The sequence below is a fragment of the Taeniopygia guttata genome, chromosome 23, assembly GCF_048771995.1.
Source record: "Taeniopygia guttata chromosome 23, bTaeGut7.mat, whole genome shotgun sequence".
Taxonomy (NCBI): domain Eukaryota; kingdom Metazoa; phylum Chordata; class Aves; order Passeriformes; family Estrildidae; genus Taeniopygia; species Taeniopygia guttata.
In genome coordinates, this window is record NC_133048.1 from 883,344 (window position 1) to 907,085 (window position 23,742).

A 23,742-nucleotide genomic window follows, 5' to 3' on the forward strand; every position below is an offset into this window, starting at 1 on the left:
CCTCCCTTAAGCAGTATTTAAAGAATTTTTCTTCCATGCCCTTTTGCTAAATCTTATCCACGTTGGTGTCAGGAGGGATAAAAATATCCTTAACACGAGCCACTCTTTTCTGTAACCATCTTTGGCACAGGCAGGAAGGTTCTGGCTGGGAGCTGGAGCCTCGGCCCTGCCCACAATCAGCACCAACATCCCCCTCCTCTGTGGCCGAGCAGTTTGCAGCGCCTGGAGGAGGCTGAGCAGCCCCTCTGCCTCTCTGCTGAGCTACAATAAGATGTCCCCTCCACCACGCCGCGGTGCTGAGAGCCCGGGCCACGCTGGGCTGCACCTTTGGCACGGCTGGCACCAGGGCCAGGGGAGCACCGCAGCATCTGCCCTGTGCAGCCAGAGGCTCTTCCAGCTTTTCCTGCCGATCCCGCCTGTCCCATTCCCCAGCCAACCCCCAGTGCTGCTGCTGCTGCACCATCAGCCAGAGCCCGGACACCGCTGGCAGGGAATCCATCCCCCGCGTGGCCACGTCCCCGCAGCGGTCCCGCACTCGCTGCTGCTGGCAGAGGCGACACCCAGCAACTTCTCTTTGAGCTGTGGATCAATAATGACTCGCAGTGTCCCTCCTGCAGTCCGCAGAGCCCGGCTCCCGGAGGCTGCTCCGGGATGGGGCTCCGGAGCAGAGCGCAGGAGGCGATCAGCGTCTCAGCATGCTCAGCCTGCTGCCGGGGAGAGCGACGGGCAAGGAAAATTAAAAAGATGAACCGATACAGAGTAATAGTATGTTTGTAAGAAAATTAAAGATTTGCTCTTCAGCTGTTCCAGGCTGGAGTTAGCAGACAGCTGGCAAATGGGAACGATTGGAAATGATAGAATAGATCGAATTATTTAAATGAAAAAGAAAGAAATTCACCCTAGCCTGGCCCAGCACGTTGACAGAGCAGCTCCCGGCCGGCGGCACGGGCAGCCCTTTGTCTCTGTCACCGAGGTCATTAAACTCCGGCTGCGGAGCGCGGCCGCCGCGGTACCGCCGCTGCAGCGGGCCCGGCCCGGCCCCGGGACACCGGCCCCATCCCCGAACCCCTGCCCGGCCCCGGGACACCGGCCCCATCCCCGAACCCCCTGCCCGGCCTCTCCCGGTGCCCACCGCGGGGGCACCGGCACCCCCGGGGTCATTAGGGACCCCCGAGAGCTTGGGGGACACCGGGCACCCCGCGATCTGCGGGCAGGGATCCGTCGGGGGCAGAGGGAGCAGGAACACCCGGCGCTGCCGAGACCCCCGGGACCCCTGCGCTGTCGCCCCTCGCCCGCGGTGCCCGCCGAGGGTCCCCGGGCATCCCGCCCCGCGGCCGCCGGCGCTGCCCTCGCCCCGGGGGAGCGGGTGGGTGCCGGGTGTCAGCGGCGTGGCAGCGGCGTGTCAGCGTGTCGGTGTGTGTGCCGAGTGTGTGCCGGGGGTGTGCGGGGTGTGTGTCGGGGGGTGTGAGCGTGTCGGTGTGTGCCGGGTGTGTGCCGGGTGTGTGCCGGGTGTGTGCCGGGGGTGTGCCGGGGGTGTGCGGGGTGTGTGTCGGGGGGTGTGAGCGTGTCGGTGTGTGCCGGGTGTGTGCCGGGTGTGTTCCGGGTGTGTGTCAGGGGTGTGTGTCGGGGGGTGTGAGCGTGTCGGTGTGTGCCGGGGTGTGTGCCGGGTGTGTGCCGGGGTGTGTGCCGGGTGTGTGTCAGGGGTGTGTGTCGGGGGGTGTGAGCGTGTCGGTGTGTGCCGGGGTGTGTGCCGGGTGTGTGCCGGGGTGTGTGCCGGGTGTGTGTCAGGGGTGTGTGTCGGGGGGTGTGAGCGTGTCGGTGTGTGCACGCTCCACTCCGGGGCTTTGCGCGAGCCGCGCATCAGCGGTAGGAGGGGACAGAGCCGCTCCTGGGGCGCACCGGCAGCCCCGGCTCCGCAGGTGCCGCCCGACCGGCACCGGCACCGCACGGCTCGGCCCGGCTCGGCTCGGCACGGCGCGGAAGGGAGCGGCCGGAGCTGTGGCCGCCGCGGGACGGGCCGGCGCGGCCGCTCTAAGATGTGCCATGAGCCGCCCGGCCCCGGCGCCGAGCGGCCGCTCCGCCTGAGCCCCGGGCAGCAGCCGCCGCCGCCGCCCGCGTCCCCGCTGCCCCTGGGGCCGTAGGGCCGCGCCGGCCCGCGCCCTCCCCAACGATGCCCCATCTCTGGCCGGCGCTCCGCCGCGTCCTCTTGGAATACTGGGCAGCGCTCCTGGTCGGCGGCTTCTGGGGACAGAGCTCGCACGGGATGCCGCATGTCATCCGGATCGGTAAGCGCCGGCGGCGGCGGCGGCGGGAGAACTTCGCGGCCGGGCGGAGAACGCGCTGCCCGGGGCCGCGGGAGGGATGCGGTACCCGGGGCTGGGACGCGCTGCCCGGTGCGGGGCGGAGGTTTCCCCCGGCGGAGGATGCCCTGGCCGGGCTGGGACGCGCTGCCCGGTGCGGGGCGGAGGTTTCCCCCGGCGGAGGATGCCCTGGCCGGGGCTGGGACGCGCTAACCGGTGCGGGGCGGAAGGTGCCGCGTCCCGGAACGGAGCGGGCGGCGCTCCCGGGGCGAGCAGCCGGCCCGGGTGAGGGGGTGCCGGACTCCTTGCAAGAGCAGAGGAGAGTGCTGTCCCTCTGGAGAGAGGGGTGCTGATTCCCCGGGGAAGGGGAACGCTTTGCTCCCGGAGAGGGCGATGCTTTGCCTCTGGAGAGGGAGGATGCTGAGCCCCCAAAGACGGGGGTGCCGAGCACACAGAAAGGGGGATGCTGATTCCCTGGAGGAGGAGGATTTTTGCTCCCAGAGATGGGGCATGCCGAGTCCCCGGAGAGGGGGGATGCGGAGCTCGTGGCGAGGAGGGCTGCGGTACCGGTGCAGGAGGGCTGCTGAGCCTGCGGCAGTGGGGGCTGTGCGGAGGTGCTGTGACCCAGCGCTGGATGTGGCCAGCACAAGGGACAGACAGCCCCGGGGGCCCGCGGCACCGAGTCCCGCTGCCTGGAGGATGCCGGTGGGCTGGCTCCGCTGCAGCTGCTGCTGAGCACCAGGCATGTTTCATTAAATCACTGAGGTTCTGGGGAAAATTAATTTTTAATAATGTTACATAAAGTAATTGCACAGATAACATCCTGGGAATGAGTCTGCGATCTTTCTTTTTCTAATTAAACGAGATACTTGTTTTAATCATGTCATGTAAAGAACGGCGCTGATTTCTGTTACATCCCATGCACTTTGCCATCGGTACACATTCCCACGGATTTGCTGTCTGCCCACTAAAAATTACAAGGACAGGTTTACCTGTCTTTTGAGGGTTCAAATTTTAATTCAGAGAAATCAGTGAAAACCGAATAGATTTGTGAATAATTTTAACTGGAAAAACAAATTGGTCTCATGCCAGTGCAACTGCACAGCAGCAATGTGAAAGCCAGAAAGAAAAATGCTGGTCCTGAGGGACAGGTGCTTTTTGAAGTGAAACACTGTCGCCTCCAGAATGGCTTGAAGTGGCTGCATGGCCCAGATCATCTCACGGACAAGGACTTGCTCCCTGCAGGGTGAGCATCTGGTCTCCCCCAGACTTCTGTGAATGGGGTGCTCCAGGCAGATGTTCTCCCGGGCACATTGTAGTGCCAGAAATATCGGTGGAAAAGGTTAATGGCTCTGCCTCCGGGCCTGGGGCCCTGGCGGCTGCTGAACTTTTAGCGGGGCCAAGCTGTTTAGTATGCTGTGCCTCCGCCTGGAACAGCTGGAAATGTTTTGTGCCACGCAAACCCCCTCCCAGGAAGGCTCCGTTTGGCTGCTGCTGGGGCGCGCTGGGATGCAGGATGCTGTGAGACCCCCCTTGTGTGTGCCACCAGCCTGTCCCCACCGAGAGCACCGCAGCTCTGTGGCACAGTGTCCCTCCCCGGCGGGCTCCGATCGCCTTTGGGAGCTGTGGCAGCTGCGCTGCCCGGCTGGCAGCTCCTCCCGCTTTCGCCTTGGCAGCGGCGGGGCTGATTCTGGTGGGCAGAGGCGGCTGCTGCCAGGCTGGCGCTCCGAGGAGGCGGCCAGGGGCAGCTGCAGCTGGGGGAGAACCGCTGAGGCCGCCGGGGATGGCGGTGCTGAGGCTCCAGGGAACTCTCGCCCGGCTCTTGGGGGATATTCAGGCTCGGGAGCATCCCCAGGGACTCCGGGGAGATGTTTAGTCTCGACTCTCAGTGCCTCAGTTGTCCTGGATGGACATCTAGTAAATGGATTTTCTAGGCTCAAAGCAATTGTACAAAAGGACAGAGGAGATTTCAATGCAGAGGCTGCTGCCAGCTCGCCACGAAAGCTCTTGGGTCTGCTGCAGCTCTGCTCCCCTTCAGCGGGCAGGCAGGGAGGGATGGAGGCAGGGAGGGAGGGATGGAGGCAGGGAGAGAGAGATGGAGGCAGGGAGAGAGAGATGGAGGCAGGGAGGGATGGAGGCAAAGGAGGGAGGGATGGAGGCAGGGAGGGAGGGATGGAGGCAGGGAGGGAGGGATGGAGGCAAAGGAGGGAGGGATGGAGGCAAAGGAGGGAGGGATGGAGGCAAAGGAGGGAGGGATGGAGGCAAAGGAGGGAGGGATGGAGGCAAAGGAGGGAGGGATGGAGGCAAAGGAGGGAGGGATGGAGGCAAAGGAGGGGGAGATGGAGGCAAAGGAGGGGGAGATGGAGGCAAAGGAGGGGGAGATGGAGGCAAAGGAGGGGGAGATGGAGGCAAAGGAGGGGGAGATGGAGGCAAAGGAGGGGGAGATGGAGGCAAAGGAGGGAGGGATGGAGGCAAAGGAGGGAGAGATGGAGGCAGAGGAGGGAAGGGATGGAGGCAAAGGAGGGAGGGATGGAGGTAGAGGAGGGAGAGATGGAGGCAGGGAGAGATGGAGGCAGGCGGGCAGGAAGGGAGGAAGGGCTGCCCGCTGCAGGAGCACAGCTGTGCCACTGCCAGCACTGCCGTGCCTTCCACAGGAACGGTCTCACCTTACCTGCTGAGAAATCCCACAACAGTCCGCCCCTCATCGAGCCACCTCCTCGATCAGAAAAGTAAGAAACTTAAAAGATCAGAAAAAGGCTTTAATGGGGGCTGCAGGGAGATGTGTGTTTACCTTCTCTCTCAGCTAAAACTGGCATCATTTTGTGACCTCTTTTTCAGCCCACTGGAAAACTGAGCTTCTTACCCTCCATTAATTTGTGCAAAGCTGCCCTGGCTTTCAAGTAATTATTTTAATTATTAGGTTATGCCAAGAAGTGCAGAACACTTAAGTAACTATTGGTTTAGCACTGAAAATCAAACCAGAGAGAAAGCAGGTAACTTCTCAAAGCTCTCTTTTTTTTCCCCCTGTGAAGCTGACTGTTAAAATAAATACAGGGAGAGATACCTAAGAAAAGGAAGAAAAAGCCAAAAGCACTCTTTCTTTCACCAGTAAAATATAAATATTTAATCTCCACATCTAAACATAATCTATACATGCACCGGTACAAAGAAAATCTGTGCCTTGTTACAGGATGGGGTTCTTTTTGAAGCACGAGTTTATATCTGACGCTTATTCAACAGCTGCTCGCTTATTACGCAATCTGTTAAATATTTGAAAACGCCGTATCGGAAAACAGCACCCGAGTACCCGAATGCTCCGTTCAGCTCCGAGTTGTCGGGAGGGGAGGCAGAGCAGGGTGAGGAGCTGCCCGTGTTCACCCGCCGCTTCTCCTGCCGCTGCTGCGGAGCCCGGGCACACCGCTCCTGGCACCGGGAGCTGCTGAGGAGCCTTTGCAGCGCCGTGCCCCTCGCAGCCCGGGGGTTCTGTGCCCTGGAGAGCCCATTTGTCCAACCTTTGCTCGGATTAAAAAGCGGCAGTGGCACCTTCAGCGCCCAGGCAGAGCCTGATGCCATTTTGTGGAGCTGGTGGCACCGGCCCTGACAAAGCAGGGCGGGATGCCTGGCATGGAGCAGCACTGGCAGGGCAGGGTGCCTGGCACGGAGCAGCACTGGCAGGGCGGGATGCCTGGCATGGAGCAGCACTGGAGCAGCACTGGCAGGGCGGGATGCCTGGCATGGAGCAGCACTGGCAGGGCTCAGGGCGGGATGCCTGGCACGGAGCAGCACTGGCAGGGCGGGATGCCTGGCACTCAGCAGCACTGGCGGCTCAGCAGACGCATTTTCTTGCTGAAGCATCCTCAGGAATTCCTCCGAGTGATGATGATGTGTTAGTGAGGATCGGACGCCAATGGGTTGAGATCAGTAAATGGTGAAGAACAGCCCCCCGGCACCGGGCAGGCAGCAGGAGCTGGATTTGGGGGTTCCTGAGCGGGTTTGCACTCAGCTGCTGCTGAGAAGGGGACACCACGCTGCCATCATTGCCCTTGGCCACCCCACTCCGGCCAGGAGTGCCCCTGATGTGCCCCCTGTGTGGGTCCCACCGCCCTGCCCCTGGCTCACCCCAGCCCCAGCTCTGTGCCCCTCTGCAGGAGGAGTGTGCCAGGCCAGGAACGGATTCCTTTGCCTTGCTGCATTTTAAAAGGCATCACCTCCACCTCCGGGTCCTTAATTTGTGCCAGGTTTTTTCCTAAGGTTCTCTTCCTGCTGATATTTGTGGCAATAATCCCACCTCAAGCATGTCTGACAGTCCCACTCCTGTATCTCTGAAGTCGCTGTGAGCAGGATCAGTCTCCAGCAAAGCTTTTAAACAAACAACCCTGCGTGAGGAATTTATCGGATTTTATTTCTTGTAGTGTCTTTCTAAACTGTGTTTGCATAGAGAAGGGGTCAGAGCATTGATTGTTTGTATGATTTGCAAGTAACACAGAAAATACAATCAAATTGGAGTCAGTGTGAGAAAAATATCATTGATTATTGTACACAAATACATAGAAAACAAATTCGGTGGATAATTATCTTGCTCTGTGTGATTGGCTTTTCTGAGGCTTATTATGCCTGTCAGGAATTTTATTTTGAAACCACCTTCCCACACTCTGCAAATGAAGTTGTATTTTTAAAAATAAAGCAGAAACAGGCTTTTCCAGGCTGAAAAGTCAGCACCCAAGGGCTGGGAGCTGCACATCCATGGGGGACGTGAATGCTGGAGTGGGAGCCCTCAGAAAAACAGCTCCAGGCTTTTTCTGCTCAGCTCCAGCCTGGTCACCAGAGTGGCCAAATGTTCTTTGGGGAGGCTGGCAGGGGATGGCACCAGGGTGGTTTTTAATCCCTTATTGCCTTTGTAGTTTCTCCTGCATTCCCTTGGGCATTTCTGTGACCGCGCACCCACTGCTGAAGCATTTCACGGTTGATAAAGTTATTTCAGGTCATGAGACGCTTTGTGTGTCAGATAACACATTCTGGTAATTTCAGCAGGGTAGGAGGGCGGCAGTGTAAATTGTTTGGTGGTAAATGAATTCTGAATACATTTGAATAACAATGTTAACTCTTTATCGCAGAATAGTCTAATTATTTGATCTTGGCATTCTCTCGAGGACTTCATACAGGAAATTAAGATCAAACCACATAGCAGGAAAGAACAGAGTCTCATTTCTCACGAGAGATACCAAAGCAGACAGCTCCGGGCTGGGCTGCAGCCTCGGGGCACTCGGACACCCCGGGCTGGAGGCAGCGGGGCGTGGGCACAGCCTGGGGGTGAGGGAGCCCTGGTGGGCTGGGTGTGCAGGGAGAGGGGTGGCTGCACATCTCCTGGCACTGGGGCACCGTGAGACACCCCGGGGCACCGTGAGACACCCCGGGGCACCCTGAGACACCCCGGAGCACCCTGAGACACCCCGGGACACACAGACACACTCTGGGACACACAGACACACAGGGACACCGTGAGACACCCCGGGGCACCCTGAGACACCCCGGGACACCCTGACACACCCTGGGACACCCTGACACACCCCGGGACACGCTGACACACCCCGGGACACCCTGACACACCCCGGGACACCCTGACACACAGTGGGACACCCTGACACACCCTGGGACACGCTGACACACCCCGGGACACGCTGACACACCCCGGGACACCATGAGACACCCCGGGACACCCTGACACACCCCGGGACACCCTGACACACCCCGGGACACCCTGACACACCCTGGGACACCCTGACACACGTGCCCGTGGCACGGCACCTCCTCTCCCGCTGCAGTGGTTTCCTCCCCAGCAGCTGGTACAAATCCGCCTCTCTGACCCAATCTCTGCATCTCGGGCGCGTTTATTCACGAGTCCAAGCGGGGCTGATGCCGTGCGGGGGTTCCTGTAAACCCCGCCCGGCACGGAGCGACACTGAACTCATTCTGTCCCCGGCAGAGCGCTCCGTTTTTCCCGGAGCACCGAAGCGCTCCTCGGGCACAGAGCAGCGCTCCCGGGCAATCAGCGCTCCGCCTGTCGCGATAGCCGCGATATGCGCATCGGCAGAGGGCACTGCCCCGCCGCGGCTCCCGCACGCTGCCGGGGCTGCTCCGGCGGGGCCGCGGAGCTGCACCCGCCCGTGGGGCGAGAACCGTGTCCCACCCGCCCGTGGGGCGAGAACCGCGTCCCACCCGCCCGTGGGGCGGGCACCGTGTCCCACCCGCCCGTGGGACGGGCACCGCGTCCCACCCGCCCGTGGGGCGAGAACCGTGTCCCACCCGCCCGTGGGGCGAGAACCGTGTCCCACCCGCCCGTGGAACGGGCACCGTGTCCCACCCACCCGTGGGGCGGGCACCGTGTCCCACCCGCCCGTGGGGCGGGCACCGTGTCCCACCCGCCCGTGGGGCGGGCACTGTGTCCCACCCGCCCGTGGGGCGGGCACCGTGTCCCACCCACCCGTGGGGTGAGCAGGCGGCTTTTCCCCGGGCACAGCGGAGGGTGGAAGGCTCTGGGAAAGGCGGAGAGCGAGCTGGGCCAGGGGGGATGGAGAGGAACCGAGGGCTGAAGGGGAGGATGGGAACTGCTCCACGACCAGGAGTTCTGTCCCCGGCAGAGAATCCATCTCGGTTTGCCAGGAGTGGAATTGTCGCAGTACGGGCCGGTGCAGACGGGATTTAAACGGGATGGGGATTCAGGCGGGATTTAAACGGGATGGGGATTCATGCACCGGTACATCGATTCGTGTTACCAACACTGAAAACAGGGACGATGTGCTGCTATTTAGCGCTCGTAATAAAGACTAAAATAGATGCAGGTCCTTAGCACAAGCAAGAGCTCTTAAAGCAGGTGGAGGGCTCAGCTCGTTGCTTTGTCATTGCTCCTGCACCGCTTTTCTTTGTGGTTGCATTTGTTAACCCCTCCTGCCTCCTCTCGCCCCCCTTTTTGCTGTGCAGCCCCCGGGGAACCCACAGCTCCACTGCTCAGGTTTGCACTGTGACACTCTTACCTGGGTGCTTTAAATCCGCAGCGAGACCCGGAGCACGAATGCACAAACACGGATGTGGCTGCTCGGGTATTTCTGGCAGGGAAGATCAGCAGCAAAACGTGTTTCAGCTGCAAAGGGCTGCGAGCGTGGGGTACCCCTGCGTCAGAGGCAACCCCAGAGCTGCTCTGAGCTTCCCCCACACTGCTCAGCTCTGCAGCACTGGCAGGAACACAGGGAAGCAGACACCAGCCTTGGGCACCACACAGTATCTGTATTATTTAATACTTTAGTCCAGGAACCTCGTTAAACCTCAGCTATTTTTTGCCGTGCCCCCGCACTCCCCTGTGTGGGGTCAGATTCAGAGAATAAAAATCCGAAGTGGGAAGTAGTAAGGGAACAACTGGCACATTCTGTATCAGCTCCTTGTGCCTGGGACATCCAGCACAGCAGTGTGACCTGGAAAGCAGCAGGAAGGACTGGGCCCCCAAAGGCACGGACCGTGGGGCTTGGCTTGGAGAAGTTTTTAAGCAGACAGATAAACCAAAGGCACAAAACAAAGACATAAAATTACATAAGTGTTGGGGTAAATTGTTGAATTTGGGCCTTGCACTTTGCTCATTGCTCTGGAAACTGAGCACTGGGGATCCCCTCTAAGGGGTACCCAGCTCCCCCAGGACTGGAGCACTCAGTGTGACACAGGAGACAGAGTCCAATTTATCCTTGGCACCTGCAAGCAGCAGCTTCAGGAGCACCAGCTGGTGGAAATTGTGGTTCCTACCTCCAGTTAGGACTGGGATGGGGCCACTGACTGCCCTGGCAGAGGCCACTCATTGCTGGCAATGACATCTGATGGCCAGGGCATGTCCTTTGTTCCCAGTGGGGACCTGGGGGTGAGCAGACCAGATCTCTGAACTCCCCAGCTCCCAGGTGAGTAGGAACCGACGTCATTCCTAAAATAACAGAGCTGGTACTGCAGAACCCAAACTTGATTAGAGCCCTGGAATTGTACGGGGAGAGAACCAGCGTCGCCGTGGGCGGCTCCCCCCACTCTAATGAATAGATGGCTGTCAGCTCGCCTTTCCTCCCAGGATAAAACAGTAAATAAAATCTGGTAGAACCCACAAATTTAGCTGAGTTACAGCTGGCTATGGGGATTGAAGTGTTAGACTTGTTGGTTAGTTTTGCAGTGAATTCAAAGCACTCTGGGGGAGGTCACCGCAGTGATTTTAAATTCCCCCCCCTGTGAGACACCGTGCCTGCCTGGGTGCATGGGCTGAGGGGGCTTTTTTCCTGGCTGCAGCAGGAGTTCTGTGCTGGGAACAGGGTGGATTTTGTTCTGAACGGCACCTGCTCAGCAGAGGAGACAATGCTGGATGTCACAAAATCTCAGAATGCTTTGGGTTGGAAGGACATCAAAGCTCAGCTCATTCCACCCTCCCTGCTGTGGCAAGGACACCTTCCCCTGTCCCAGGCTGCTCCAAGGCCTGTCCAACCTGGCCTTGGACACCTCCAGGGATGGGTCTGATGCTCCCCCTGGGCTCTGTCAGACCAGCCTGCCCGCTGCTGGCACAGAGAACAGCCCCTCAGCCATGCCAGGGAGGTTCCCTCCCTGCAGAGCCTTGGGGCAGACACCAGTCCTTCAGCACGGCAGAACTCCAAGATGATATCCTTTTATCAGATGTGCAGCAAAAGGTACTTCATGATTAACCTCAAAAGCTTAAGTTTTTCTTTGCCTGTGCGAGACAGATTTATAATATTTTCCCTTTCTTTTTTAACACTGGATTCTTAGTGCAGACAGTGATTTATTGAACAATCAATTTCCTTATCTACGTAACACATTCGGGTGATCCATCAATGCCAGATAATCAATCCAGCTCGGGATTTTAAGTGTATGTATGTATACTTGTATATATATATTTTCCTCCTGTGCTGTTGTCAGGCCAAGTAATGTCTCCCTTTCTCTGCTCCTTTCCCAGTGACTTCTGTTTATGGTGTGTAAAAGAAACCCCCCAATGTTATATTACACCTTGTAAGTTTTACGGTACTTGAGAGGTTTATGTGCTATGAATGTAAAGGGCAATGCAATAACGCAAAGGGCAGTGAGACATTTTTAAGCGCAGAAGGATATACACAGAGCTGAGGAGATAAATCTGGGTGGATAATCGTCCCACTGTGTCTCTCCTATTTATGAGAGGAAAAGACATTCACTGCAAATCATGCTTCAGGTCACTCGTGCCCTGGTCTCTGCTCTGTGCTGCATTATTGGCTGCTTTAACTGCTCCTAATCTGCCTTGGGGTCTCTGCCTGGTGTCCAGGCCCAGCAGAGGGGGCTCAGCCTGGGGGGATGTGATTCCCCATGGCTGGGGTGCTGCACTGGGGCTGTGCAGCCCAAGGACTGGGGTACGTGCAATTGGATGTGTCTGTGTCGCTATGGGACACGAAATACACGAAATTCCGAGTACACGAAATTCCGAGTACAGGAAATTCTGAGTACACAGAGGCTTGGTGAATTCGAGACTGAAAAAGAACCAATTTTATTTCTGACCTCACAATAAATAGAATTCCAAAAGTGACAGTGGGTTGGAGGATGAAATTACCACCTCTCCAACCACTCTGATCAAACCAACAGCCCATCAATTCTCTCCTCCCACAAAGAATGTAAAACAATCATTATTTACATGAACAGCGCGTGAGAACTCCAGTAGAAATATGTAAACATTATCAGAAGGCTAATGATGTTTTATGAGAACTTTAAAACTTTCAAAAGAGAAAACTTAACACTTCTCAAAATCAGGGCAACATGTCTGTCCTGTGTGAGTTGGGAAAGGGCTGAGCTGGGGAATGAACCGTAGGAGGAAGGAAGAGGAGTCCCAGCTGCCAAACCTGGAGCTTCTGGGTGGTTCAGCTGGGAAAGGGGAGCCTGGGCTCAGCCTCCCCCAGTCTGGGTGTTCGCTGCTGGGGTTGGGCTGGGCAGGAAACTGTTCTGAGAACAGGTCTGGGAACTTCAGCAAACACTGTTCCTACAGGAGAGGAACTTCTCGGGGCATTCAGATTTCTGAAACAATCAAGCCATGAATCCTTCTCAAATGTGAATATTCACAATTCAGCACTTGCAATTAGCAGTAGAATTGGAGACAAAATGCCATTACTTTCAGAGGTCAAGATAAGTTGTATACAAAGGTCACTTTCCATGTGCTTCATCCAAAATCCAGTTTGTTTTTCGGGCTTACAATGGCAGAAACGTTGATGATTTTGCTATTGCCACACGTTGGGTACTTTCTGTGCAGGAAAAGATTTTGCCTTAATTACTTTCAGTTTTAAGTGTCTGGCACAGAGACGGGATTTTCCTGATTTGAACCATCTCATCCAAAGCTGAGAACTCAACTGAGCCTGAAAACCTGGTGGTGTGGCAGAGCCCCATGCAGCTCCCAGGAGTAGGAGCTGGTGGCTGCTGTCCTGCTTCCCATGGTGACAGCAGCTCTCCAGAATGTCCCTGGGATGGGAGGAGGGGAGGAGAAGCTGCAGGAGACTCCTCTGAACCCACGTCCCTCCCATCCCAACAGTTCTGCAGAGCCCAGCACCTCCTGCAGCTCCAGGTGCCATTTGTTTCAGCAGTAGTGCCATTACCATTTTAAGCTGAACCAGGGACCTGTAAAAAGGGTGTTCTTGGTTTAAATCTCTGGTCTATAAAATCTTAAGGATCTGCTCTTTCTTTATAGGGAAAGAAAACCATTTTCTCCCTCATTTTATGCACTTTTCTTCTTGCGAATTTTTATTCCTGCAAAAGCAGTTTTTTGTCATCTTTGCTTAGACAAAATTCAAAGCGAGACCCTGGATGTTTTGCTTCAGGGTGGCATCTCAGCTTGGCTCATAATATCTGAATGGAAATAGGACCTGCAGTTTTCTTTCCTATTTATCTACATACCAGCAAAAAGGTTGTTCAGAACGGGTGTTGCAAAATCCTACATGAAGCCAATAATATTTTTTAAAATGTAGGGCTTGTCCTTGCATATTTTACTAAATTTCCTTTAGGTTAAAGTTACAAATGAAGTGTTGAATACAAGAAATGCTCAGTCCTTTGAGCAGCTACCTTCTACCCTGTGGTATATTCCAAAAGCCAGAAGTGTGCCCATCTATTTATGAAGGATCAGTAAATAAAGTAGTTTAGAACCATCTTAACTTAGTTTTCTTAGACATTAATGCAGTGGCTTCTATTTGGTTTTCTTTTCTGCTTTGGTATATTCCAATAGCCAGAACTGACTTTGGATGTGTGCCCATCTATTTATAAAGGATCAGTAAATAAAATAGTTTAGAACCATCTTAACTTAATTTTCTTAGACATTAATGCAGTGGCTTTTATTTGGTTTTCTTTTCTGCAGTGTAACTTCATCTATGAAATGTGGCAATTTCAGTTGCTGGATTCATTTCCTCCAGCTGAAGGGAGAGCAATGGCACACAGCACCCAAAATCCAGCCTGGGCTGCAGATCCCTCTCTTTACAGTTTGGATTTGCATTTACTTTAGCATTTTTCGGAGGTAATTCTCATCTAATTGACTGTCACTCCCTTTCCTCGTGTCTCTTACTCCAAAAATCTCACACACACACTTGGTGCCCCTGGCACAGCCACTCCCTCTGTGATTCTCATCTCAGATGCTGAACTCCCCTCCTCATCCCCAGGCCTCAAAAGTGCAGGGAAGAGATGAACACAGCTGAAATCCTGAACGAGCTGTACTTCCTGGTATTTTAAGAAAATGCTGAATTTTAAGAAAATTCCGAGTTCCCTCAGCAGCTGGATGGGATTTTCGCTTATCCCCAGTGCTTGGGAACAGAACCCTCTGAATGTTCTTCCTAAAGATCCTGGGAGGCGCCAGCAGCCTGGGGGACAGCACTGGTGACACTGAGCACCCACACTGACCCCACCACCACGGGCACATGAGTTAGACCATGGATATTTAGTGCTGGCCAGGCACTGGTCTCTATATTCTGTGTTATTAAGGTCATTCTATGTGGTTCCACGAGTCTCTGTGCTTTGTGAGTGTTTGTGGGGAAACCAATTTCCATATGAATTATGGAAGTTGATACCAACAGGGCTGTAATTCGTAAATTGTTCTGACAGCAACATTTTGTAACAGAACACAGAGAAACCAGGGTAATAAAACTTGCCATTAAGGGAGTGGACTTGTGAGTCCTAGAAAGAAATCTTGTCCAAGGATTATTTATGATCATTGCACACCAAAATGTGTTTTTGCATTTTTATTGCTGGCAAATTACTTGTAAACCCACCAGGGAGCTAATGATTTTTCCTCTGAGGCCATGCAACTTCGTTTTGGTTTATATATATCCATTTCTGCCACCAGTTAAGCTGTCACTTTTGATTTAGATTAACCAGAATTATTTCAAAATAGCCTGGGTGCTAAAGGGTTAACTGCCCTTTGACTCCAGCTGACAAAATCTACAGCACAGTGATTCCAAAGGTGGTGCCTTGGCAGGTTTTCCCTGGATCACTGTGATGGTGCTAACCACCTCTAATGGGGAGCACGGATTATTTATGTTCTTCTGCAGCTTCTCATTAATTTTTCAGAGCACTTGCTTGAAGAGTTCCGACTTCTTGGTTCCTTCATTAGCGTTACCTGTTCAACAGCGTGCAGCAGTGGAGGTGACACGTCTGAAAGGAGCATTTCTGCTGGGCAGGGGGAGAACAGGGGCAGGGAGCTCTGGACAAGGAGCTGGGAGCAGGGGCAAGGTTTTAGCGAGGTTTTATCCCCTCCAGCAGGGCTGGCTGGTGCAGGGGCTCAGGGGCAATCCCGAGTTCGGGGTGGCTCCATGTGCTGGAAAATTCCCACCTCCAACCAAGGAAAGGCTCAGCAGTCTCTGTTGTTCGGTCTCAAGGCAGTTTATTGCAAGTTCTCTAAAAGATTTTCTTCTGGGGCTGCTGTGGTTTGCTCACAGCTCAGGCAGAGGCACACACACACCCTGACATCCTCTCTGACTCCCGACTGCTTCTTCTCTCCCCGCCCAGGGCTGTGCTGTCTTTTATATGGTACATTACGTGTTACATGGGTACAGTTTTCCCCCAGTGCCTATTACCTATATTAAATGGTGCTTTTCTACTCGAAACCAATCTGTGAGTGCCAACATAACCAAGAACATGGAGGTAAGGAAGAAGGAAGAGGGAGGACAGGACAGGCCCAAATCCCTCCATCTTAAAACCTCTGACCCCATGTACAAAACCAAAACCCCCCTGTACAGCACTCAAAAATTCTTCCCTCTACTTTGTGACTACTTCTACTATAACATCTAAACTTTTGTGACTTCTTGTTCTTCCTGCAAGGTTGGTAAATCATTCCATGGCTCAAACCCAAAATCACAGCTGTTTCCAGCTGCCTGCCAGGGTCTCAAACGCTTCTGACTGGGGCCTGGAACCTCCAAAAACGTCTGAGGGACATTTTGAGTTCCAACAGCTCCCATCACCCAGGGCTGGTTGCCCGTGCTGAGCCACCCTGGAGCCCTCCAGGGCACTGCAGCTGTCCCAGCCCCAGCCCACGGTGACTTTTCCAGCATCACTGAGGAGTCCCTGTGCACTGCAGCCATCGCTGCTCCTGCTCCCCCCCTGGCATCCAGGCTGAGTCCAGCTGTGCCCCTCGTTGTGTCCTGCCCCCCAAATGCCCCTCGTTGTGTCCTGCCCCCCAAATGCCCCTCGTTGTGTCCTGCCCCCCAGGGCAGGCTCCCAGGGAGATGACACCTCTTTTTTTTTGTGATGTGCAGCCTTGGGCAGACTTTCCTGGTGCAACAGAGGCAAGAGCTGCCTCCAGGGATCACCCAGTGGTGCCCACCCGCTGTTGTCAGCCCAGCTGGCATCCCCTGGGCACAAGTAGCTAACGGATGGAGATGTTTGTTAGATTTTGGGGGTCATGGGACATTTGTACATTCATTAGCAAAATCAGTAATGACTAATTGCATTTTTGATCGTAACAGAGCGTTTTGTTAGAGCCACATTTCCTTTATGGATTTTCAAAGCCTTATTTTTAGAGAAATTGGTTTTGATCTGCTGTTGGCTCCTGTTCTCCTCTATTACAGACTCCCTGCATGGCTTTGAACAAACGACTTTGCTCTTCTCTGCCTTAATTCTGTACTTGTAAAATAGGGCTGAGCACACTACGGGCTCCTCTGGGCTGTGGGAGTGGGAAGGGTTTAAAGCCTGCAGATGTCAGTGGCCGAGCTTGCCACACCCAGCAGGATCTTTGAGGCAGAACAGATATGAGCAGGCACAGCCCTATTACCAGTGAAATACTGAGATGATAACCCGGGACTCTCTGACTGGAGCAATTCTGGGGAAAAAAAAAAAAAAGAGACTGTCCTAAATACACTTAACTGCTTATTTAATGTAGATTTTAAAAGTTATTTATCGAAATTTAGCAACTGTTTACTCAATCCGGTACTGGAAAGCCTTTAAAACGTACTCTTAATAATCCATTTGTATTTAACTAATGTACAATAGCGTGTGCTATTACATTGCAATTACATCCTATTTGAGACACTTAATTAAAAGGGAGGCTGTAATGAGCTCCCAATTGTTTGGCTCCTCAGCCAGACCCACACGATGGAGGATTCTGCCTGTCAGCCAAGCATATCCTGGAATGGCACAGTGGCATCGTGGAGCTGCTCCATGTGGGGCTGGGGCTGTGTGGGGCTGGTCCATGTGGGGCTGGGTCTGTGTGGGGCTGGTCCATTTGGGACTGGGTCTGTATGGGGCTGGGTCTGTGTGGGGCTGGTCCATTTGGGACTGGGTCTGTATGGGGCTGGGTCTGTGTGGGGCTGGTCCATTTGGGACTGGGTCTGTATGGGGCTGGGTCTGTGTGGGGCTGGTCCATTTGGGGCTGGTTCATTTGGGGCTGGTTAATTTGGAGTTGGTTCTATGTGGGGCTGGGTCTGTTTGGGGTTGCTCCATTTGGGGCTGGTCCATGTGGGGCTGGGGCTGTGTGGGGCTGGTCCATTTGGGACTGGGTCTGTATGGGGCTGGGTCTGTGTGGGGCTGGTCCATTTGGGGCTGGTTCATTTGCAGTTGGTTCTGTGTGGGGCTCTTAATTGTGTGGCTGATCCTACAGTGCAGTGCAAGGAAGGCAGGGTAAGAAACCCTTCTGCTCCCTGGGTCACTGTCCAGGCTCTCACTGTGGTGCCTGTGCAGCTCCCCAGAGTGAACCAAACCCTTCTCCTACAGAGAACTGATAAAACAAGTGCAGAGAGATCTGTGTGCTGCAGCTCTTTGGGTTTTGCAGGGGATTTCAAGGCCAGCCCAGGTTTATGAGCTGCCCACGAACCCAGTGCACAGTGTCTCATAAAAATCCCGTTTCACCCTCTTGTTGGATTAAGTTATTTTTTGATTTAGAGATGGGGTAAATGAGAGGTGTTTTTCACCTCTCTACATTCTCTACAAATCTATTTCCAACACCCTCTCAGCTCTGCAGTTGTATTTTGTTTGCAGTCTAAATCTAATAAGAGGATCAATGGAGGTTTTGGCAGGGAATGGTCCCAGTCCTGGGAGTGGTGACTGATGCAGCCACATGTCAGAAATCAGGAGAGCAGCCCTTCCCTCCCAGGCATGGGCCAGAGAAGGCTGTTCCCTGGCATTTTGGTTAGGAAAGGAAGGATGCTTCAAAGTGAAAGGGAAACAGAAACCTCCAGGTGTTTTTTGTTGTTCCAACTGCTCTAAAATGATGTTTAGATTTCACGTATCAGTAATTACATACACTTGGGTGGTATTTAATGCCAGCCACTGATGGATGCTCTATAATCCTATAGACAGAGAACACGTTTGTTTTCTGAGGCTAACTGCACACAATCTGTTATTGTGTGATGTTGAATACTTTGAGGGTTGGTGCCTTTCAGTGTGGAGCATAAAAGCCAGGCCTCCCCGACAATAACCCCCATTAATCAGGCTTCCCCAGTCCACAAGCCTTGGAGACTGCCACGTCTTCTTTGTACGCCAAAGCTTGCCAGGATTCCACAGTGAAAAACCTCCCACCGATCTCCCGCTCTTTCATTTCTTCTTTTTTTTCTGGTTTAAACAGGAAAATAGCCTCCCAGTACGGCTCCCACTGCTTTAGCTGCATCTCCACACGTTTCTTTAAACTAACCGACAGCTTATGGTGGGAAGGAGAAGCAGCTGCAACTTGCTGGGAGAGGGGGAACTTCACTTCCAGAGGATTCAGCTCCTTTTGTTTTCTACAAGAGCTGTTGAGTGCTCAGAGCTTTAAAAAATATGGGCACTCATTCAGGCTCCTGAAATGTGGATTCAGGGGAGAGGTGTTCTGCAGGCTTTCCAGGGAGCTGGAAGCAGGAATGAAGATCCCCCAGAGCCCCACTGGCTGCTGTGCTTGGCTACCCTTCCACAAACTCACATAGGAAATGAAATTTTGGTGCTTCACCTCAAGTTTTTGTCACTGTTGGAGTCCTCAGCTGTGCTGTTTGATATGTCCCAACCATATCCTCATAACCCCTAACTCCTCTGAGTGGATGGGAATGACAGAAGGAGAGGACACAGCCTTAAGCTGCACCAAGGGAAGTTTAGGTTAGACATTGGGAAAAAATTCTTCACTGAAAGAGTGATTGGGAAATGGAATTGTCTGCCCAGGGAGGTGGTGGAGTCACCATCGCTGGGCTGGAGGTGGCACTCATGCTGTGGTTTAGCTGATGAGGAGGTGCCAGTCATGGGCTGGGTTAGGTGATATTAAAGCTCTTTTCCAGCCTAGTTAGTTCTGTGATTCTGTGAGTCTGTGATTCTGTGATGCAGGACCACTCCAAAGTGAGCCTCCCTTTATTGAGGTGCTGAAGTTTTTGAGGGCTTTCATGGTGGAACCACTGCAGGGCAGGGCTGTGCACTGCTGGGAACAGGAACTCTGGGCAAGAGGAGCATGGCCACGGGGCTGGGGAAGGAGGTGCCAGTCACCTGGCTGAGAAAGGGGGTTTGAGGAGAGCAGAGGGTGCTCCAAGCACCGTCCTTTTCCTCCTTGGGCAGCTCCAGTGGGGACGTGCAGGGTCCCATCTTGGCCAGTCCAGCACAGGCGAGCCCCTGTGGTCAGCCAGTGGCCAGATTCCCTCAAGGCAGGAGAGGCCACGGGTTTGTGGTGCTCCTTGGGGAGAAGAACCCTCCACAATGGTTTAAAGCATGCTGGAAAAAGCCAGGACATGCAAGAAAAGCCAATCAAACCTGGACTGCAGCTGAACACTTTGGTGTTGAGCAGTGTGTAGCCTTGACCTCATCCAAGCTGTATTTTCCTCCCGAAGTCAGTCCCTGTCTGTCCTTGAGGGGCAGTTTCTCAATGCAGAAAAGATTCCTCTGAGCTTCCAGCCAAAATAAACCTAATTGTTGCATTGTGTCTGAGCAACTCTGAAAGTTGCCAGTAACAGCTATCTCAGACCATCACAATCAACATAATTTTGGTCTTAATTGCTAAGTATTGCTGTAGAAAGGCTGGTTGTCTCTCTGCTCCAAGTCCTCACAGTTGCTCTCCCAGGTTTCAAGACACAGTGAAAGTTTTGGGTTGGTTTTTCTTTTTTTTCTTTTTTTTTCACACTACGTTTCAAATGCTTCATTGTCAAACTGGTTAAAAGCCCTTATTTATAAAACGTGTGCGTCTCTTTCAGCTTAACTGAAAAGGCATTAAAATAACTGCAGCTGTGGAAAGAATAATTACAGCGAGATTTTGTCAAGGACTCTCTTGTCTGATGTTGCCATCTGTGACATGGTGAATGCAAAGATCATTTGAAACATAGGCAGTTAATGTAGAGAATAATTTCAGAGCTTTCGATATTTATGGTAAATTATTTAAGTTTATTGTTTGGTTTTATGGCCTCATTATTCTGCGCCGTAAGGATCTCTGCTTTTTGTGTTGTTATGCACTTCGATTTCCACTTTGTGAAGAAAAGAACCCTGCAGTAAAAGTAACACTTCACACATTTCAGAAATGTTTCAAGGAGACATCATACTAATCAGATTATTTTCATGCACCTCAATATCATCCTTGATGCCTTTTAAAAAAAATCTGCAGAGAAATACCTTCTTCTTGACCAGGTGTTAATAGTCAGTCCTTCAGGCATGGGCAGTGACAGGGGCTGGTAAACATCGCTGCGTTGCATTAATTTTCTCTTGTATCTCAGAATATTGTTTCTGAGACTCCCTCTGAGAGGACATTGCTGCATTATTTCCTTCAACAACCCCTGACCAGCCAAATTAGGAACAGACTGTCGCACTGGAAATGAGGAATTGGCTGCCAGAGCCACAGAAAAGGGGACTTGGCTTCCCCAGACTGGCTGCTCTGCACACGGGGCTTGTGCTGGAGCCAAGTTCGTTTGCTAATTAATCAAATGGGGGCATGACCAGGCTGTGGGGCAGCTCCTGCCTGGGCACTGCCAGGCTCCCCACGCTCCTCCTGCTCCAGCTGGGTGTGTCCCATGGCACCTGCCCGTCCTGCCCCACAGCAGGATGGGGAACAGGGGAAAGCACCCCCGTCCTGCCCCACAGCAGGATGGGGAACAGGGGAAAGCAGCCCTGTCCTGCCCCACAGCCAAAAATTAAATGTGCATTAAAAAAATTATACAATGTAGTAAATATAAAACACCTTAATAAATAAAAATATAACTCAAATCAAAGCTCAAAACACAAATCTTAGAAAAATATCTCACTTGTGACCAGCGCTAAAAATACATACCCACTTCATAACTACCCCAAGTTGAAAAGTCAATTTATTTATTCCACATATCGATTCACTGTGGGCTTACCACAAGGGGAAATAAATTTGGAACAAATGTGAAGGTCAGGAATTAGCAGAGAAGAAACCAGGTAACATTTCTTTTCCTATCTATAATCCAGCCCTGGGGCAATTCCCTGTTTGCCCTCAGCCATCCAGGGGCACAGGAATCCCCCGGGAGTTTTTCCTGAGCTTCACTTCCCACCTCAGGCTGTACAGGAGCCTTTGCCAAATTTAGCTCAATCTTTCACATTTCTGTACCTAAAATTAGACCCCGTGCTCCATCCCTGCGCTCCTGGAGTTCCCAGCTCTAGGGAGGTCGATGTGCAAATGTCTGCAAGCACATGGAGAAATATTTAAAGAACAACATTTGCAGACCCCTGGAAGGCAGACACTGCCAGGTGTTCCTTTGTTTAGAGGAAAAGTAAGTTTCTGTATGCAGGTGGTTTATGCTAGTTAGTAAATTTTGGTAATTTGTCTATCCCTGGTAACTCGCTTTGCAAAACAATGCAGCTCATTTTGTGTGAAAAACGCCAATCACTTGGTTTTAAAAATTTTTAAAGTTTAATAATAATAAAATGGTTATAAAATAATAATACCATTAGAGTAATAAAGTTTAGAGTTAGGACAATTACAAGACAAGAAAAGGCAAAGAATTACGACCGTCCGGATGCTCTCGGACACTGAGTTATGAAAAGCATCCCTTGTGAACAAAGGAATCACCCCTAAACCAATACACTTGTTGCATATTCATATATCCTTCATGGTTATGCATATATTTTATTTAAAACAAGAAACTTTGTCTGTTGTATGTCAAGTGTTCCTTTAATCCTCTGGCATCTTCGAATCTGAGCAAGGCCTGAAGAAATTAATTTCTTCTGATAAGAAACCATAAATTCCTCTCCTTTGGAAGATTTAGGCGTTCCTCAAAGCGAGTATCTCATCCCTAAAAAAAAAACTTCCCCACATACATAGTCTCTATTTTAACATGATGTTGTAACCTAAAACTACACTTAACACAATATGTAAGAGAATTAATACAGCACAACTTTCTAACATTACACATATAATATTCATTGTAACATTTGCGAAAAGCCAATCATAAACATGCATTTTCCACATTTCGGAAACAAATGAAGCCAATGGATTCAGAACTGTGCAGCTGATGAAAGACAGGCAGGACAAGCAGATCCCCACTAGGACTTTCCCTTCCCTCTGAGCAGTGATGGTGTCTAAGCAGTAACGAGACAGAGAGTGAGAGCTCCCCGGCCAGCTCAGCCCAGGTGGAGCAGGAACCTGGTCCTGCAGGGCTCTCACCAGGCTGGGAGGATGCCACACCTCAGCCAGGGAATCCATGCCAGAAGAAACTGGGGCTGCTGGCCCAGTTACCACCAAAAACAGGCAGGAGAAACCCTGCACTTGCTTGTAAGCAAAGAGCCCTCGTGCTCTTTGGTTTCTTTTCCTCTGGCTCTCATACTTGTTAACTCAAATTAACATTCATAATGCAGAAGCCATTGGAATATGCCTTCCAGACTCACAGATATTCCTGTTATGGTCAGGATTAATCACAAGGGATAATTAGAGTATTAAATGAAATAATTATAACATTATGACTCTAATAACCAAATTCATGGATATTAGCTTCTGAGAAAAGACAAATAGAGGAACCAGAGAAGTTTTGATGGATGCCTCTAGCTGCATTTTATTTACTTTGTATTTGTGCCTTAAAACTCCCAAACATCTTCCACACTGAGACAACTTCCCATAATCTGAAAGGGCGATTGGGGGGTGGCAAGAGGGGCTCCTGCAGAATGTCCACAATGTTTGCAGCTGCAAAAAGCTGAGCAGGACTGGGGAGTGGAGAGTACCCTGACTGCCCATGCACCAAAAAGCCCCGGGGCTGAGCATCCTGCAGGGGAGACAGAGCTGCTGGAATGGGGGAGCTGCTACCTACAGAGTGATTTGCTTGTGTGGCAGTGCCAGTGCTCCTGCTCTGCTCTCCGGGTCCATCACCTCCTGCCAGCTAGGAACTGCCTGGCAGGGCTGGCTGCAGCCAGGTCTGAGCCCAGCCAGCTCAGCTCTGTGGGACACCAGGCTCTGGCAGCAGCTCCTATGAGAAAATGGAGATTTTCTCTGCCTCGAGGATGTGATTATTGTATCTGACAGAGCCCTGAGTGCAGCCAGGCTTAGCTTGTCCTACAGGACAGCTGCTGTTCTCCAGGGATCCAAACCCTGGTGGCCAGGGCTCCTCGGAGCCCAGGAGGTTTCTGGGGCACTAATGTATGCTCAGTCTCTCTCCTGTATTCTGTGTCGTGCTACAGAGGAATAAATGAATTCATTAAAGAATTATGCAATTGCAAATGTTTAAAAATACCAAGTACGTACATTTCTGGGAGCCTACACAGCCCTGTGAGGGGCTGGATGGGGATTGGCACATGTTCTCAGGGAAGGGAATGGAAAGTGCTGCTGGGAATGCAAGCTCGGCTGCTCAGTCTCTGCTCACACTCAGCACAGGCAGGGCACTAAAAATGTAATGAAATCTAAAATGCACACACTAAGCAATTTTGTCTTTCCAACCAACAATTTTAATTCTAAACAATAAATTGGGATTTTTATCATATGATCCCTGGATGATTTAGAGTACAGCCAGATTTATATTTATATTGAATATTTCCTCTCTCAGGC

At 52.4% G+C, this 23,742-nt stretch overlaps 1 protein-coding gene across 2 annotated transcripts in view; it reads left to right on the forward strand.

Moving 5' to 3' along the window:
* The first annotated feature begins 1,808 nt into the window (after positions 1–1,808).
* The window catches only part of GRIK3 (glutamate ionotropic receptor kainate type subunit 3), a 95,179-nt gene continuing 73,245 nt past the window's right edge, over positions 1,809–23,742 (forward strand). The window contains exon 1 of one of the 2 annotated variants that reach the window (XM_030290259.4): positions 1,809–2,285. In XM_030290259.4, coding sequence (XP_030146119.4) covers positions 2,171–2,285 — 115 coding nt within the window. In that variant the 5' untranslated portion in view covers positions 1,809–2,170. The remainder of the gene's footprint in view (positions 2,286–23,742) is intronic. The other variant, XM_072917863.1, reaches the window with a different exon arrangement.